The 19,277-nt window shown below is 39.2% G+C and overlaps 1 protein-coding gene across 4 annotated transcripts in view; it reads left to right on the forward strand.

Moving 5' to 3' along the window:
• Positions 1-19,277, forward strand: part of Rsu1 (Ras suppressor protein 1) — a 197,292-nt gene that overhangs the window by 42,646 nt on the left and 135,369 nt on the right. For all 4 annotated transcript variants that reach the window (XM_020161101.2, XM_074056593.1, XM_074056591.1 and 1 more), the window contains 4 exons: positions 2,033-2,153; positions 14,026-14,144; positions 15,898-15,980; positions 16,253-16,367. In XM_020161101.2, coding sequence (XP_020016690.2) covers positions 2,033-2,153; positions 14,026-14,144; positions 15,898-15,980; positions 16,253-16,367 — 438 coding nt within the window. The remainder of the gene's footprint in view (positions 1-2,032; positions 2,154-14,025; positions 14,145-15,897; positions 15,981-16,252; positions 16,368-19,277) is intronic.

The following is a 19,277-nucleotide window of genomic DNA, read 5'->3' on the forward strand; positions in this document are numbered from 1 at the left end:
ATCAATACCTGAGATATTTCTCAGTACTGAAAATCAACAAAGGAGATGAAGGTGATGGAATATGGTTGATGGGCTTCATATACATACAAGAAATAGAATGATGAAACCTCTTGCAGTTGCTTTAAGTGGGGAGGGGAGGGGGTTGTGGGGGGAGATGGTGGGAGTGATTTAACCAATGTACAATGTAAGGCTATTGGGAGTTGGCACAATGAATTCCCCCCATACAATAAATATATGCTAATAAAAGTGAAAAAAAATTTAATTAACTTATAATAAAAATAAAAAACTGTAATGAATAGTGTTCTTGTCCTCTTTACCTTGTCCCTCTGGGAATAATCAACTCCTTAAATATTTTAGACATGTGTTTGGAATTTTGTGCCCATCTTTGTGGGGGTTCCTTTTTTTAATTTTAATTTTTTACATTCGTAGTGACAATTCCAAAAAGCTTATATTATACATTGGATATATTATACATTGGGGGTTCCTTTTTTTAATTTTAAATTTTTATATTCATAGTGACAATTCCAAATAAGCTTATATTATGCATTGGACAGATCACTCCCACCATCTCTTTCCCTTAGCCTCCCCCTGCCCCACGTAAAACAGTTGCAAGAGGTTTCTTTGTTCTGTTTCATATAATGGTACAGGTTCTGTGCTTAGGCTTGACAGGCGGCAGGCAAGCAGACAGACAGGATGGCTTTCCTACTTTCTGGGACAAAAGGAAAGGAGGGAGCTGGTGGGACAAGAAGTAAAACATGCTGATATGAGGCATACTCCACCTATGCTGGACTCCAGTCCTGTGTGAATGCTTTTCATTACCTGAGTAATCTTGGTATCAGAGTTGACATGAGGCACGTCACATGGCACATACAGATGTCTGTAAAGAGACTGAATGGCAGAAGGGTAAATTATAGTCTATTGAAAATCTTTCTGTTGTCAATTTAGAGTTGGTCAGTTGTCCCTCACTCTCTTGGGGGGAGGGGTTTAGTTTCAGAAACTCCTCAGATAACAAAATCCAAGGATACTCAGCTCCCTTATAGAAAATGGCACAATATTTGTGTAAAATCTGTGCACATCATCCATATATCTTAAATCCCCTCTACGTTACGTGTAATACCTAACACAATGTGGATGCTGTGTAAATAGCTGATATGCTGCACTGTTTAAGAAGTACTGACAAGAAAAAGTCTGCATATGTTCTGTACGGATGTACTAAGTGTTTTGGACCTGTGGTGAACTGAATGCACAGATGTGGAGCCTGTGGGTGCTGAGGGCTGACTGTACTTTTAAGATAATGATGCCTTTGGCTTTTAGATTTGCATTTGCAGGTATAGACTATAGGGAAGAAACCCCTTGCAGGTCCCTGGTGGCTTATTTTCACCTTTGATCTGCATACTACTATTCATAGCATGTTACTGAATTGGCTTTCTGTATTCTCTATAATAACAGTTTATTGATCAGTTGCTAATCTGATGTAACCTTTGTGTGTGTATGTTTGTGTGTGTATCGATCAAGATACATTACTCTAGAGGCCAAAATCAGAAACCGGGTAGGTTGAATATTTTATCATTTAACATTGAGCTTAAATTGTGATTTAGTGCAATGTTAAAGAGGACAGCTCTTCATATATGGGATGATTTAAAAAGTGTGACTATCCCCTCACTTAGGAAGGAATTTGAAGTTTGCAGTCTGTCTTCTGGTAGAGATGCAGGGAGACCAAAAGGAAGAAAACCATTGCACTTAGTAGGCATATGATAATTAAAAGCACATGGACTTTGTCATATTCGCATATAGGCTGTTTCTTTTTAACCTTTCTTCCATCCTGCCTCTCTTTTCCCTGTCTGTCTGATACAAACTATGCCAGTTTTTTTTTTTACCTAATTATATAAGAAGAAGCATTTCTGCTTCAACTTGATGGTGAGTTACTATGTAAGAAAAATCTACAAAATTAAATATGACCTATATGTGAATTAGATGGTCAAGCTGGATTTTATCTGAAAGAACTCACACTCAACTATTTTTCTTCCCATAGCTGTGCCACCAAACATAGCAGAACTGAAGAACTTGGAGGTACTTAACTTCTTTAATAACCAGATCGAGGAGCTGCCCACACAGATCAGTAGCCTTCAAAAACTCAAACATCTGAACCTTGGGTGAGTATTGGAGGAGGGAGAAGGAAACAAATTTGAAGTAGTCAGGAGTGTGGGGTGTGGGCTAGGGAGGGATGACATTTATATTATTGCATAGAAGTGAATTTCTAATTTCTTTTAATGTTTTAGGTTTTAAAAAGTTTTATTGTTTTAATATTTCCTTTCAATGGCCTCCATTAGTGCATATCTATTTGAGAGCTAATTAAGAAGCTAATTGTTGGCACAATAAGAGAGTTTTTTACAGTATGTCGTTTCCAATAAAATTTTATTTCAGTTATGTTGACCAAGAAGGGACTTATTTGCATTGCATTAACTGTTCAGACAAGTTATTATATGACTGTTTTTTTTTCTCCTGTATTATGTAGAAGTAGTTTACAAAATACCTTCCTTCAATGAGGGACAGATACATTCACTAACATTGCTTCATTTATTCTTGCAATTCTGTGTTGTCTGAGGTTGTAATCCTGTGTCTTTCCTTATGCAAAGGTGAAGAGAGGACTGTTGTTTCAGCTGAGGTTGTTGAACCAAGTAGCAGTGAATAATAATGATAACTTGTATTCACATGTGCCTTGTAGTTTCCAGAGTCTCACATCAGCATTTGAGCCCTTCCACATTTATGGAGTGGGAAAGGCAGACTTTGGGGCCTTCATTTCACAGGCCTTTCTGTGGAGTGAAGTGACTTGCTCCTGATTACCCCTGAGGCTAGTGACTGAGCAAGGGAACTCCAGTTGGTTTGGGTCCATAAATTCTGTCTGACTACATGCATGCCACCAGAACGATGGCTTCTGAATTCTATCTTCATTGTCATAGCTATTATATGCAACTGCCCACTCATGCTTCATTCTCTGTGCAAGGTAATATATCCACTAAATTGTAGCCACTAAATGCTCCAGTTAAGGTAGTGATTTACATGGAGTGGTGATAGAAGCTGTGTAGGTATTTATCAACTTAATAGGAAGCAATCATGAAAAAACATCTCATTCATGAAGTGATTTTTAGTTCATTCTTTCCTTGGGGAGTTTGGTTAGACACTCATTTTGAAGGTCAATCTGATTGAGACCATCTTTGCAAGATCCATGAGCATTCTTTTCCTAATGTGTCGAAGAAATAGAGTTGAAAACAGGGAGCAACTTCATTTTAAATGAGATGCTTTTCCGCATTGCTGATGGAGACTGTATCCCCATCTGGTAAAGCAGATAATAAGGATCCCATATTTATGTGTTGGCCAAAGATTATTATCTTTGCTTAATTGGTATGTAAGAAGGTAAAACTATTCTGTTTATTTTTCACTTTTTAAATGAATCATACACACACACACATACACACAAAGTACTGTATAGATACATATAATTATATATGTAAAATCAGAAACATAGCCTGGTACATGGTAAGTAGGACATGGCATTACTTATTATTGCCATCATTGTTATTTTATTTATTCATTTATTTCTTGACTGTGTAAGTGCTTATTCTATGTCATGAGCCTTGGTAGTACTGGAGATCACAGGCCAAGTCCTGGTGTAGGCCTTAAGCATGGGACCAGGGCCTGCTGTAAATGAGCATCGCAGGAATACAGATGTGCTGGGGCTGGTAAAACCACAGTGGGAGCAGAGAGTCACAGAGCACATTAGTTTATAGGTGAGGTTGTTGACTGGCTTCACACAGGAGAAGCATTGGAACTCAGACTTGGTGCATAAGAAGGAATTTCTCAGATTTGGTAGAAGAAGGAAGGCTTCTGAGGTTGAGAAAGGGACATATTTAAGAGCTATTTTACTGCAAATTTATTGGCATGAAGTGTGAGGCAAGCAGTGGTCAAGCGAGAGGCAAGGCTAGACAGACAGCTGTGAGTGCCTGATGCTCACATCATGAGTACTTACTGAAGTCCCAACTGAGTACCTGGTTCTGTGCTAGATGCTGTCCATCCGGCCTTAATGGAGCTCATGGTACAGAGCTAAAGGTGCTCTGATTTTATTCTACTTACCACGGTAGAGTTTGGGGTATGAGATAAGTTCAGAGTCATTTTTTGTTTGTTGTTTGTTTTTAATGAAAGATCAGTGTGGAGAGGCTTGGATGGAGCTGGGCTATAGGTCAGAGGCCACTAGGAATGCCTAGCTTAGTGTCCCAGTGAACTGGGGCAGTGACAATAGAGAAGCGGGGAGAACATAATATAAAAAACAGACAGGACAGAAATGGGTGCAATGGGAAGGGATGACACTTCGTTGAAACATGGATGGAGACAAGTTTGGGAGGAAGATAATGAGTTCAGGTTTGTTCATTTGGGTTTGAGGCCCCTTGGACAGAGTGGTAAACTTACTTAGGGTAGTTTCCTCTTTGTCTTCTTTGGAGTTGTTTGCACTTTTGGCTTTTAGGGCTTTATTGATTATGTAAAACTTTCTGTATTTAATGACATAACTACCTAGATAGAGTTGTCAAAGTTGGAACAAAATTTTTAGTTGTTTGGCAGAGGAATTAAAATGGGCTTCACTGAAGGAATTCCTGTCTTCAAATGGCATAAAGAATTATATGTGAAGAATAAGACACTATTAAGGCAAGTTGTAAAGAGGACTCCTCAGAATAGGCATTCAACATCTGGGCACTGGTGGCTCACACCTGTAATCCTAGGTACTTGGGAGACTGAGATCAGTTCAAAGTCAGCCCTTGCAAAATGTTCATGAGACTATATAGCTGGGCACAGTGACATGCACCTATTATCCGAGCTGCAGATGAGACTGAGATTGGGAATATCATGGTTTCAGGCCAGCCCAGGCATAAAAGAGTTCATGAGAGCCTCCAACTCAATGGAAAGAAATCTGGGCTGGGTGGCACACACCTGTTATCCCAGCTAATAGGAGGGTCATGGCCGAGGCCAGCCCCAGCATAAACCTAGACCTTATCACAAAAATAATCACAGGAAAATGGGCTGGTCTCTTGGCTTAAGCACTAGAGTGCCTGCTTTGTGAACAGAAGGCCCGAGTTCAAACCCCAGTACCACTACCACCACCACCACAAAAAAAAAAAAGCAGTCAGCATAAAAATATACACTCAGGAGACCACAAAGCACAGCAGCGTTATGGCCACAGGTGTTCATGGTACAAAGCATACTCAACCATAACTTGCCTTTAAAGTTACATAGTATTACTGCTTATTCTGATGATCTGAAGGAATTTTAGGCACCTGCATAAACAAAAGCAAGTTTTGTAATGTTCCTTAGACATGGTTCATCTTTTTTTTTTTTTAAATGATCTACTTTATTTTTTTTTTAATTTTTATTTTACTCATATGTGCATACAATGTTTGGGTCATTTCTCCCCCATTCCCCCAACCCCTCCCTCACTCCCCCCACCCCCTGCCTCCTCCCTCTTCCCCCCACCCCCTCCCTACCCAGCAGAAACTATTTTGCCCTTATCTCTAATTTTGTTGAAGGAATAGGGTTTTCGCTAGTTGAGATAAGGATAGCTATACAGGGAGTTGACTCACATTAATTTCCTGTGCGTGGGTGTTACCTTCTAGGTTAATTCTTTTTGATCTCACCTTTTCTCTAGTTCTTGGTCCCCTTCTCCTATTGGCCTCAGTTGCTTTAAAGTATCTGCTTTAGTTTCTCTACGTTGAGGGCAACAAATGACATCTAGTTTTTTAGGTGTCTTACCTATCCTCACACCTCCCTTATGTGCTCTTGCTTTATCATGTGATCAAAGTCCAATCCCCTTGTTGTGTTTGCCCTTGATCTAATGTCCGCATATGAGGGAGAACATATGATTTTTGGTCTTTTGGGCCAGGCTAACCTCACTCAGAATGATGTTCTCCAATTCCATCCATTTACCAGCAAATGATAACATTTCCTTCTTCTTCATGGTTGCATAAAATTCCATTGTGTATAGATACCACATTTTCTTAATCCATTTGACAGTGGTGGGGCATCTTGGCTCTTTCCATAACTTGGCTATTGTGAATAGTGCCACAATAAACATGGATGTGCAGGTGCCTCTGGAGTAACCTGTGTCACAGTCTTTTGGGTATATCCCCAAGAGTGGTATTGCTGGATCAAACAGTAGATCAATGTTTAGCTTTTTAAGTAGCCTCCAAATTTTTTTCCAGAGTGGTTGTACTAGTCTACATTCCCACCAACAGTGGAAGAGGGTTCCTTTTTCCCCACATCCTTGCCAACACCTGTTGTTGGTGGTATTGCTGATGATGGCTATTCTAACAGGGGTGAGGTGGAATCTTAGCGTGGTTTTAATTTGCATTTCCTTTATTGCTAGAGATGGTGAGCATTTTTTCATGTGTTTTTTGGCCATTTGGATTTCTTCTTTTGAGAAAGTTCTGTTTAGTTCACTTGCCCATTTCTTTATTGGTTCATTAGTTTTGGGAGAATTTAGTTTTTTCAGTTCCCTATATATTCTGGTTATCAGTCCTTTGTCTGATGTATAGCTGGCAAATATTTTCTCCCACTCTGTGGGTGTTCTCTTCAGTTTAGAGACCATTTCTTTTGATGAACAGAAGCTTTTTAGCTTTATGAAGTCCCATTTATCTATGCTATCTCTTAGTTGCTGTGCTGCTGGGCTTTCGTTGAGAAAGTTTTTACCTATACCTACTAACTCCAGAGTATTTCCTACTCTTTCCTTTATCAACTTTAGAGTTCGGGGTCTGATATTAAGATCCTTGATCCATTTTGAGTTAATTTTGGTATAGGGTGATATACATGGATCTAGTTTCAGTTTTTTGCAGACTGCTAACCAGTTTTCCCAGCAGTTTTTGTTGAAGAGGCTGTCTTTTCTCTATCGTATATTTTTAGCTCCTTTGTCAAAGACAAGTTGGTTATAGTTGCGTGGCTTCATATCTGGGTCCTCTATTCTGTTCCACTGGTCTTCATGTCTGTTTTTGTGCCAGTACCATGCTGTTTTTATTGGTATTGCTTTGTAATATAGTTTGAAGTCAGGTATCGTGATACCTCCAGCATTGTTCTTTTGACTGAGTATTGCCTTGGCTATTCGTGGCCTCTTGTGTTTCCATATAAATTTAACAGTAGATTTTTTAATCTCTTCAATAAATGTCATTGGAATTTTGATGGGAATTGCATTAAACATGTAGATTACTTTTGGGGGTATAGACATTTTTACTATGTTGATTCTACCAACCCATGAGCATGGGAGATCTCTCCACTTTCTATAGTCTTCCTCAATCTCTTTCTTCAGAAGTTTATAGTTTTCCTTGTAGAGGCCGTTCAATCCTTTGTAAGGTTTACACCTAGGTATTTGATTTTTTTGAGAGTTTTGTAAATGGAATTGTTTTCATATATTCTTTCTCGGTTTGTTCATTGTTAGTGTAGAAATGCTAATGATTTTTCTATGTTGATTTTATATCCTGCTACCTTGCTATAGCTTTTGATGGTGTCTAGGAGTTTCTGAGTAGAGGTTTTTGGGTCTTTAAGGTATAGAATCATGTCATCTGCAAATAGGGATATTTTGACAGTTTCTTTACCTATTTGTATTCCTTTTATTCCTTCTTCTTGCCTAATTGCTCTGGCTAGGAATTCCAGTACTATGTTGAATAGGACTGGAGATAGTGGGCATCCTTTTCTAGTTCCTGATTTTAGAGGGAATGGTTTCCGTTTTTCTCCGTTAAGTATAATGCTGGCTGTAGGTTTGTCATAGATAGCTTTTATAATGTTGAGGTACTTTCCTTCTATTCCTAGTTTTCTTAGAGCTTTTATCATGAAATGGTGTTGGATCTTATCAAAGGCTTTTTCTGCATCTATTGAGATGATCAAGTGGTTTTTGTCTTTGCTTCTGTTAATGTGGTTTATTACATTTATTGATTTTCGTATGTCGAACCACCCCTGCGTTCCTGGGATGAAGCCTACTTGGTCGTGGTGAATAATCTCTTTGATGTGTTGTTGAATTCGGTTTGCCATTATTTTGTTGAGGATTTTTGCATCAGTGTTCATTAAGGAGATTGGCCTATAGTTCTCCTTTTTGGAGGTGTCTTTGCCTGGTTTTGGGATAAGTGTACTACTGGCTTCATAAAATGTGTTTGGCAGTTTTCCTTCCCTTTCTATTTCGTGGAACAGTTTAAGGAGGGTTGGTATCAGTTCTTCTTTAAGGGTCTGCTAGAATTCAGGTCCTGGACTTTTCTTTTTGGGGAGACTCTTGATTGCTGCTTCAATTTCATTTTGTGTTATAGATCTATTCAGGTGATTAATGTCCTCTTGGTTCAGTTTTGGATGATAATATGTATCTAGAAATCTGTCCATTTCTTTATGGTTTTCAAATTCATTTGAATATAGGTTCTCGAAGTTGTCTCTGATGATTTCCAGGACTTCCATGGTGTTTGTTGTTATTTCCCCTTTTGCATTCCTGATTCTACTAATTTGGATTTTTTTCTCTCCTCATTTTAGTCAGGTTTGCCAGAGGTCTGTCGATCTTGTTTATTTTTTCAAAGAACCAACTTTTTGTTTCATTAATTCTTTGTATGGTTTTTTTGGTTTCTATTTCATTGATTTCAGCTCTTATTTTTATTATTTCTCTCCTTCTATTTGTTTTCTGATTTGCTTGTTCTTGTTTTTCTAGGAGTTTGAGATGTATCATTAGGTCATTGATTTGGGATCTTTCAGTCTTTTTTATATATACACTCATGGCTATAAACTTTCCTGTCAGGACTGCCTTTGCTGTGTCCCGTAGGTTCCGGTGGGTTGTGTTTTCATTTTCATTGACTTCCAGGAACTTTTTAATTTCCTCTTTTATTTCATCAATGACCCATTGTTTATTAAGTACTGAGTTACTCAGTTTCCAACTGTTTGCATGGTTTTTGTCTTTACTTTTGTTGTTGAGTTCTGGTTATTGCATTGTGATCAGATAGTATGCACGGTATAATTTCTATTTTCTTATATTTGCTGAGGCTTGCTTTGTGCCCTAGGATACGATCTATTTTGGAGAAGGTTCCATGGGCTGCTGAGAAGAATGTATATTGTATAGAAGTTGGATGAAATGTTCTGTAGACATCAACTGGGTCCATTTGATTTATGGTATATTTTAGTTCTAGGATTTCTTTATTGATTTTTTTGTTTGGATGACCTATCTATTGATGATAGTGGGGTGTTAAAGTCTCCTACAACCACTGTGTTGGAGTTAATATATGCTTTTAGGTGTTTCAGGGTATGTTTGATGAAATTGGGTGCGTTGACATTGGGTGCATACAGGTTGATAATTATTATTTCCTTTTGGTCTATTTCCCCTTTTAATAGTATGGAATGTCCTTCTTTATCTCATTTAATCAATGTAGGTTTGAAGTCTACTTTGTCAGAGATAAGTATTGCTACTCCTGCCTGTTTTCAGGGGCCAGTGGCTTGGTAAATCTTGTTCCAGCCTTTCATCCCAAGCCTATGCTTATTTCTGTCGGTGAGGTGGGTGTCCTGTAAGCAGCAAATTGTTGGATCTTCCTTTTTAATCCATTTCGTCAAGGGGTGCCTTTTGATGGGTGAATTAAGTCCGTTAACATTAAGTGTTAGTTCTTACAGGTATGTGATGATTCCAGTCATTTAGTTGTCTTAGTTGTTTGAAGGTTTGATTGTGTGTACCTAAGTTGAGGTTACTCTCTACTTTCTTGCTTTTTCTTTTCTTGTAGTTTGGTGCTGCCTGCCCTTTCATGGTTATGTTGGGTTTCACTTTCTGTGTGCAGAATCCCTTGAAGAATCTTTTGTAGTGATGACTTTGTGGTCACATATTGTTTTAGTTTCTGCTTATCATGGAAGACTTTTATTGCTCCATCTATTTTGAATGATAGTTTTGCTGGGTAGAGTATCCTGGGGTTGAAGTTATTTTCATTCAGTGCCCAGAAGATCTCTCCCCACGTTCTTCTTGCTTTTAATGTTTCTGTTGAGAAGTCTCCTGTGATTTTGATGGGTTTATCTTTGTATGTTATTTGTTTTTTCTCTCTTACAGCTTTCAATATTCTTTCCCTAGTTTCTGAACTTGTTGTTTTAATGATGATACGTCGTGGGGTAGTTCTATTTTGGTCTGGTCTGTTGGTGTTCTAGAGGCCTCTTGCATCTGTATGGGAATATCTTTCTCTAGATTTGGGAAATTTTCTGTTATTATTTTGCTGAATATATTACACATTCCCTTTGCTTGCACCTCTTCTCCTTCTTTGATGCCCATGATTCTCGAATTTGGTCTTTTGATGGAGTTGGTGAGTTCTTGCATTTTCTTTTCACAGGTCTTGAGTTGTTTAATTAATAGTTCTTTGGTTTTTCCTTTAATTACCATTTCATCTTTGAGTTCTGAGACTCTGTCTTCTGTTTGTTCTATTCTGCTGGATTGGCCTTCCGTTTTGCTTTGCAATTCTGTTTTGTTGTTTTTTTTCTGAGATTTTCCATATCCTGGGTTGTTTCCTCTTTAATGTTGTCTATTTTTGTCCTGAGTTCATTTATCTCTTTATTAATTGTTTTCTCTGTTTCACTTTGGTGTTTATACAGTGATTCTATGGTTTCTTTTATTTTTTTTTTTTGTGCTTTTTCAAATTCTGTATTTTTGTTGTCTTGGAATTTCTTGAGTGTCTCCTGTACATTTTGGTTGACCATATCCAGTATCATCTATATAAAATTCTCATTGAGTACCTGTAGTATTTCTTCTTTTAGATTTTTCTTGTGGGCTTCATTGGGTCCTTTGGCATAGTTTATCTTCCTTTTGATGGAGTCTGGATCTGAGTATCTGTTTTCTTCATTTCCCTCTGGTCCCTGTACTAATTTTTTGCTGTGGGGAAACTGGTTTCCCTGTTTTTTCTGTCTTCCTGTAATTGCCCTTGGTGTTGTTATTGTCCCTGTACTGTGTGCAATTAAGTATTTTCTAGCTTGTGATAATAATAATGGTGGTATTTAGAATGGAAGGGTGAGAGGAGAGGGAAAGGAAAGAAGTTAATGAAAGAGGGAAAACAAGTGAATTAACAAAAACAAAACAAAACAAAGAAAGAAAAAGTTTCAAAGATATAAACAGGGAGAGATAGTGTACTAATGAACAGTAAGGTGAACAGGCATTAGAGAGACAGAGGATTGAGAAAAAAATAAAATAAAAATAAATTAAAAAATAAAAGTAAAAAATAAAAAAATCTCCAAGTCAAATACAATAAAGTTTCAGTCTTAATAATTTTGGTGTCAGTCCCTCAGCCTGCAATCCTGGAGATGGTGTCTCAGAAGTAGTACTGTTGTCTCATCAAAGGGGAAATAAATCAAACCAAACCAAAACAAACAAAAAAAAAACCCACAAAGTGTCCCAAGTTCAAATGCAATGCAGTTTCAGTAAGTTTTTCAGCTTGCAGGTGTAGTTCGGTTGTTGTCTCATCAAAGGTAGGGAGAAAAAAAGCAAAGAGCCTGGAGACAGTTCTGAGAATGGTATCTGAGGCTGTGGCTTAACTGCCCACTGCTGTCAGCCTGCTGTTGCTGGAGGCGTTATTTATGCAGATCTCAGGAGTGAGCTTAGCACTCACCTGGCCCTGCAGGCTTTGTTTACTCAGAGTTCTCCTGTGCATGAGCCTCTGCTACAAGCTTTCCCCTTTCCAAGCACTGGGAAAGGTGACACTGCCCCCGCGTTGTCAGGCCTGCGTGTTTATTTACAGTTCATGTGGGAAGTGGGCCTTCCCCCCTCTCCTGTGGAGTTTTCTTCCCAACCCCACTTTTACAAGTTTTCCTGCTCCTGGTTACTGGGTGATGCCGCTGCTCCTGCCTTCTGCAGCTGGCTTGTTTATTTACAGTTCCGTGAGGGATTTCCTCTCCCCCTTTCTTCACCGCTCAGGGCACCTCACCCTCTTTGCTACATGTCTTTTTTGTTGTTATTGCTCATTAAGTTTTTTTTCCTTTTTTCCCTCTGTGTGGGGGTTGGTCTGTCCAGGGGGCTGTGCTGATCTGCCCCAGGGTTGTCTGTGGGAGTACTGTGTCCCACTTAGCTCACCTTGTGGTCCACGTCTTCCCAAGCGGTCTGGGTGCTGGCTTCTGGCGGCGGCACGGGAGCCCTCCTGGTTTCTCCATTTAACGTGAAGTGGAGATGCTATGCGTGGCCTGGAGGTGTGGAGGAGTCAGAGTTTTCCCTCTTCTCGGTGGTTTTTCCTGCAAGGTGTGTCTCCAGCATCTTTCCAAGATTTTACTTTAGGAGGCACGCTTTCTGCTTCCTCCCTCTAGCTGCCATCTTGGAATCTCCAGACATGGTTCATCGTATAGAGCTATTTTCTGAGACATGTCAAGCCACATCGGTTCCAGGTTGGTTCAGTCATAATTTCTGGGATAACATCACTAAATACTGAGCCACTCTGGACTTTCAGCCTAGCTCGTTGCTAGCGTTCATCTCATGAACACTTGGTAATTAGTGAGCCACGTGAAGTACTTGACATAACCATGCTTCACCAATTGTAAATTCACAGGAGTACTAGTCATTATCGGTACTCAGGGAGGCTGAGAGAAGTACACTTTTCTCTTTTCATTTCCTTTCTACTAGAAGTCATTTCTCGTGAGGTCTGATCAGTAAAGATAGTCAGAATTGTATCTATTTTGATACAATTCCACCTTTCAATATCTGTTAACTTATATAAACTTTTTTTTTTTTGGTAGTATTAGGGTTTGAACTCAGGTCCTCACACTTGCTAGGCAGGCATTCTTACTACTTGAGCCACTCTGCCAGCCCTTTTTTGTGATTTTTTTTTTCTTTTTTTTTGAGCTAGGGTCTCACAAACTAGTTTGCCAGGGCTGGCTTTGAACTGTAATCCTCCTGATCTCTGCCTCTCGAGTAGCTGAGATTACAGGTGTGAGCCTGGCAACTTTTTCTTGAATTGTTTTTTAAGAATGCTGTAAGGGAACTGCATAAAGAAAAATAAGGGTCTTGAAGAAGAAGATAAAAGAAAGTAATAAAAACAAAATTTCTTGTAGGTTTCATTGGAGAGGGGTGTGTGTGTATGATGGAATTTGCCATCTTAACCATTTTATAATATACAATTCAGTTGTGGTAGGTATTTTCACATTATTGTGTAAAAAATCTACAGAAGTTTCTCATCATGCAAACCTGAACCTCCATACCCTGTAAATGACTCCTGATTCCTCACTCCCACCAGCTCCCAGCAACCACGATAATTTTGAATATTAGCAGTTGCAGAACAGAAAGTTAAAGGGAATAAATGAAATAAGGCATAAAGTCCAAGAATTACGATGCTTGGCACACAGCTATTGAAGTATTACCTCTACATTCATAAGAAAGTTTGGTCTAGTCAGATAGATGCTTGGTCATAGTTTAAACTTAAAACAGTAATTGAATGTCACCGTTGGAAAACATGACAACTAAACATTTTTTAAAAGTTTCACAAACGTAGATTCTGACTAAAATTATTGGACTGAGTAAGAGAAATGTTGTATGATCTCACTTAAATGTGGGGTGTAAAATGAGGAACTCATAGAAGTAGAGTAAAAGGGCGGCTACCCAAGGCGAGATGGGTAGGGTCCTGGGGAGATGTCAGTCAAGGAACACAAGATTTCAGTTAGACAGGAGCAACTTCAAGAGGTCTGTAGTACACCATGTTGAGTACAGTTAATACCAATATGTGGTGTATTTGAAAATTGCTGAGAGAGTAGTTTTTTAGTATTCTCACTATAAAAAATAAGTGAGATAATGCATGTTGGAGAGCTTGATTTGGCTTTCTACAGTGTGTATATGTCTGTGAAAACATGCTGTACACCTTTATGTATAATTTTTGCTTGTGGAGGAAATAAAATTTAAAAAATCTAAGAAAATGGATGTAGAGTCACAGCCCTGTCAAACAGGGTATTTAGTGTAATGACTCAGTGTTCTGTGTAAATGCAGGTTTTGTGTGATAACTTGTATTCCTCTCCTCCTCCACCCACCAGCATGAACCGCCTGAGCACCCTGCCTCGGGGATTTGGCTCACTCCCCGCTCTGGAGGTCTTGGACTTGACTTACAACAACTTGAACGAACACTCCCTTCCTGGCAACTTCTTCTACCTTAGTAAGAAACTTAGTTCTATAAATCTCCTTAACATGGTTCTTTCAGTTCTAAGAGTGAAATTTATTTGCTAGGGTCTAAACTCTTAAAAGAAATTATTAGGCATATATATTTTTTCTTCACAGATTCCTTTTGAATATTCCCTCCTAGCTCAGCAGTATTTATATTTGATATATAGTTATCTGACACCACTGGGCAGAAGTGGACTCAGCAATGTCATACTAACTTTCTAAGAGAGACTTTGTACCTAAATGAGATAAAATCTCACATTAAGCTAAGAAACTTGACTTTCATTTTTAAGAGTGTGACAAAAAAAGAAAGAAAAATAAAAGAAAAAGTTCTCCCATAATGCTGTTAATTCTTTGTAGGATATTTGACTGAAAGATATTCCAGATAGTTACTTATAAATTTCGCCACTAATAAACTGCTAACCGAATTTTTAAAATTTCCAGCCAGATTCATTCTTGTTTTAAGTCTTTAACAAGGCACTCTTATTCACAAAGTCTGATTTGTCCTGTATACAGTCAAACATTAAAAAACTGTTAGTCAGAAATGAATATCTTTTCATATGCAAGGAAATTTCTTGCTGCAGATACTCGTAAAAACTGGAAAAACCAATTTTTCTGAAAACTCACAAAAGGTCTAGAAAAAGGTTGCATTTTTTGAATGAGTATTCTTCAAACAGTGACAATCTGTGCGACACAGAAATTCTGAATTTTCTGAGCTAACCCATAATTTCACTTTTTAACCTGCACATACTGCCTCTCACACACTTTCCTAAACACATGGAACTGCTCTAAAATATTTTCTTGGGCCGTGAAGGAAACTTTTTGTTCCACATATTAGCCCACAGTTCTGTCAAATTTTAAGACATTGTAATATAATTAAATACTTGTAAACAAATTAAAAATACATATACATATTTATGAATGTATAGTGATACTTCTCTTTTTAGACTTTTTGGCAGGGGGATTGAATCAGGGCCTTGGCTTACTTGACAACTGTTCTAGAACTTGAGCCATGTACCCACCACTGTTTTCTCCTTTTTTTTTTTGTTGAGGATAGATATTGTAGGATTTTAGCCTTTAGTAATTTGGAATTAGACCCTCACAATGTGAGACAGAATGATGCCTGGTATTCTATTTAATTTTGGTTTCACTCTCTTAACTCCATGTCATCATTTTAGCCCCTTTGGCTCATGATTTTTTGTCATTAAGGCTCTAGAAGCAATTAACAGTAATTGGTTTGATTATGGAAGTGACAGACTGTGATGATGGATCCCATCACCAGAAGCTCCCTCACATTTTTATTTTGGGCATTGTTCTGTTTACATAAGAAAGTTCTATCCTGAGATAGTTATGTTTAGGAAGCACAAGTAGGTATTGATGTCAGTGTTCCTGCCCTTTTTACTTTGGATGCAAATGGAGCGATGAACGTGGACCAGAAGTAATATAGAAAAAATAGCTTATCTTTTCTGAAAATGCATTGAAACTCTGCACCACAAATGACTGGTGGCGCCCACTGTTGTTAATTGTGTCAGTCCTCTTGGATATAGATGTTTTCCTGGACACACCAGCCACACAATCAGCCAGTAAATCTAAGTTTGACCTGCTTGTTATTATAGCGAGCCCTAGGTATGTCACAGGCTTTTCACCAAGCTGGGGTTATTAATCAAAGCTGACTCCCTTGTATTGATCAGACCTCAAATGGTTGGGTTCCATGCCACCCTGTTTATATATTGCTGTTTAATTTGCAGCCACCCTGCGTGCACTCTATCTAAGTGACAACGATTTTGAAATCCTGCCTTCAGATATTGGGAAGCTCACAAAGTTGCAGATAGTAAGTAATTTATCTAAATTCCTAGAAAATCAATTCACTTCTGCAGCCCTTGTAGGAGTAGAGTCAAGTCAATTTTGAGCAGGGGTAAGTTTTGTTTTGCAAGAATGAACTGCTACTCCTGGTACTGTTTCTTGTTTAGCCAGAGACGCTTGTAAATAAATTGAAAAGCTGGAGCCTTAGAGAAAGAGAGGGCAGGGAAGAGGACGAAAGACTCTGTTGAGAACCTCTTTATGAGAAATTGTTTTGACAATTCCTTGTTTTCTTATATTTAGCTCAGCCTCAGGGATAACGACCTGATCTCGCTGCCTAAGGAAATTGGGGAGCTGACCCAGCTTAAAGAGCTCCACATTCAGGGGAACCGCCTGACCGTTCTGCCCCCAGAACTAGGTAAGGTTGCTGGTGGATGATCTTATTTCTGGGTTTAATTAATAGTGATTATCCCAGCGCAGCAGCTCTGAACAACCTCTTTCTTCCTCTTGGCAAACAACGCTCTCTACCCTGGCATCCAGTTCTAATAGTTTTAGGGCCAGTGGTCATTGGTTTGAATCTAGCAGTTCTGGATTTGAGCTGTCCTGATTGTGATGGGAGGTGACCAGGCCACTGTCTGCATGGTGTGGTGGGAAGATTGTGAGATTATTAGTTATGTAGAGGTAATGTCTTATTTATGGTGCCTCATTTTCTAGTTGGGTAAGCTTCCTGGTTTTTTTCGTTTGTTTTTTTTGGACAGCTCTCACGAGGTAGCCCAGGCTGTCCTCAAACTCCTCGTTCTCCTGCCTCTGCCTCTGTAAGTGCTGGACTTACAGGTGTGAACCACCGCATCTGGCTGCTTTCTTCTGGGTTCTGATTGGGTCATTGATAACTTTTATCAAAGTGTCACTCTTATTTTGTCATTGCCTAATTCTTTTTCCCTAGAAACTTTTGCCAAGTAGATAAAGCATTTGTTACAGCTACTTGAAAATGCCTTTTCCAGTCATGAGCTTTGATCTCTTCTGTTCCCATCTCCAATTAGAACTGTTACAGGTGTTCTTGCTGGGAATTCTTCAATCCTGTGCCTCAACGCTGAATCTCAGCTCTCTGTGTGGACTTCTACAACCCTGGTTGGGCACTTTGCCTCCCTCATACACAACTTCTAAAGGTTCATGGGGTCACTTAACTTCTCTCATGCCCCCTCTCTATCCTGTCATTTCTTCAATCTTTTCAACTGTGTTATTTTCTCAAACAGCGATCATTTGCTTTGGTGCACCAAAATACCATAATTAAAAAAAAAAAAAAACCCTGGAGTTATTGACACAGCTTTGAGACCTCTAATGGGTCTGGGGGGATTGAAGAGGCCAGCTATTAGAAATGAAAATGTAGTCCCCCGTTGGCGGGGGCATTTTCCCATGTTCTCTGCTATACCCTATAGACTATGCTCAGGGAAATGGGGACCAGGGAGAGCCAGGTGTTGGGAAGGCTGTGAGCAGGGCTTGATTTCTGACTAGAGCTAGGCTGTGTACAGAGGCCATGGCAGAGATGTCCACAGCCCTATGTGGCTAGTGGTGGCTTAGGGGCAGTTGCAGAGTTCTGGTGGGAAGTGCTAATCTAAAGGACAAGCAGTCACACAAGTTCATGGAATAAATACCAGGCTTCCCTTCCACTTTTCCCATCTACTGTAGCTTTGGTATTGGGGTGAGGAGGCCAGAGGAATTATTTTATGATTTTTTCAAGACTGGGGAGTAACTGAGCCCCTTCTCTTTATTGATTTACAAGTAGTCTGGTCTTGCTTCAAGGAGGAAAAAATTACAAGATAAAGAAGAGCTTTTTAGCTAAGCATGGTGGTGCACACCTATAATCCAGCACTTGGGAGGGAGCAGAGACAGGAGGCTCATGAGGTCAAGGTCAGCCTGCCCTACATAGTGGGACCCCTACAAAGAAGAAAGAAAGGGAGAGAGGGAGGAAGGAAGGAAGGAGAAGGGAGGGAGGGGAGAGAGAGAAAAAAAGAGAAAGAGAATGCTAGGTAGTTTTTGCAGAGCACAGATCCCTGCTTCGTCCCCACCCCACTAAGCCAAAGCTCCCTGGGAGGTGAATCCCATGTGGTACAGTGGTGCTCACTGTGTGGCTGATGTCTGTCTTGGGCTAGTTCCTGTGATTAGTAGACACTGCAAGTGCACTTGCTGTTTTATTTTATTTTTCAGACAATGAGGCAATATAAGGAAATAGATTAAACAATTATTTTTTATTAGATTGTAATTTGTTAGAAAAATATGTGGTTGAACCTATAATATATGCCTGTTTGTATTTTTTACATTCTCACTCCTGTTGCTGATTTTATTTAAATACTATACAGTCATATATCTGATATTTCTGTAGCACTCTACAATAGCAAATTGTAATTTATTTATTTTTGGTGGTACTTACACTTATTAGGCAGGGCCTTACAAGGCAGGCACTCTGTCTCTTCTAGATTTAGTTACTTTTTCATGGGGTCTCATTTTTGCTCAAGGCCAGCCTCAGACAATGATTCTTCAACCTATGTCTCCTGTATTTCTGGGATTATAGGCATGTACCACCATACCCAGCTTATTGGTTAGGATGTGAACTTGATAACTTTTTTTGTACAGGCTGTTCTCAAACCTTGATCCTACCAATCTGCTTCCCAAGTAGCTGGGATTACTGGTATGAGCCACAGAGCCCAGTCTGCATGTTATACATTGTTTTAATCAGAAGCAGAATCAAAGGGAAAGTCTTTAATTGAGCTTGTTTATTTACAATCATATGCACTTATTCATTGTGGTACTGTGGTTTGAACTCAGGGTCTGGCAGTTGCTAGGCAGGCACTCTACTACTTGAGCCACACCCCTAAACCTCTTTTGCATTTAGTTATTTTTCAGAAATGGTCTAGCATTTTTGTTCAGGGCCAGCCTCACCCTGTGATCCTCCTGCTATGGCCACCCATGTCGCTGGGCTCGTAGGTGCAAGCTACCATGCCCTGCTTATTGATTGAGATGGTGTTCTCACTCACTCTCTTTCTGAACTGGCCTCCAACTTCAGTCCTCTGATCTCTGCCTCCTGAGTAGCTGAGATTACAGGTATGAGCCACTGAGCTCCCAAATTTTATATTCTTTTAATCAGAAATAAAATCAAAGGGAAAGTCTTTTAATGATTTTACTAGCTGTACCTAGAAAAACTGACTCTTAACATCTGCCTGTGGAGTTGTTTCTACTTTGAAGCAAAGGCTTAGTTGGAAATTACTAAACTAAATTTGGGATGAGGACAATGTATTAGTTATTTTGGGGCAGTGATTATTTTTAAAGTTAA

This window comes from Castor canadensis, chromosome 15 (assembly GCF_047511655.1).
Source record: "Castor canadensis chromosome 15, mCasCan1.hap1v2, whole genome shotgun sequence".
NCBI lineage: Eukaryota > Metazoa > Chordata > Mammalia > Rodentia > Castoridae > Castor > Castor canadensis.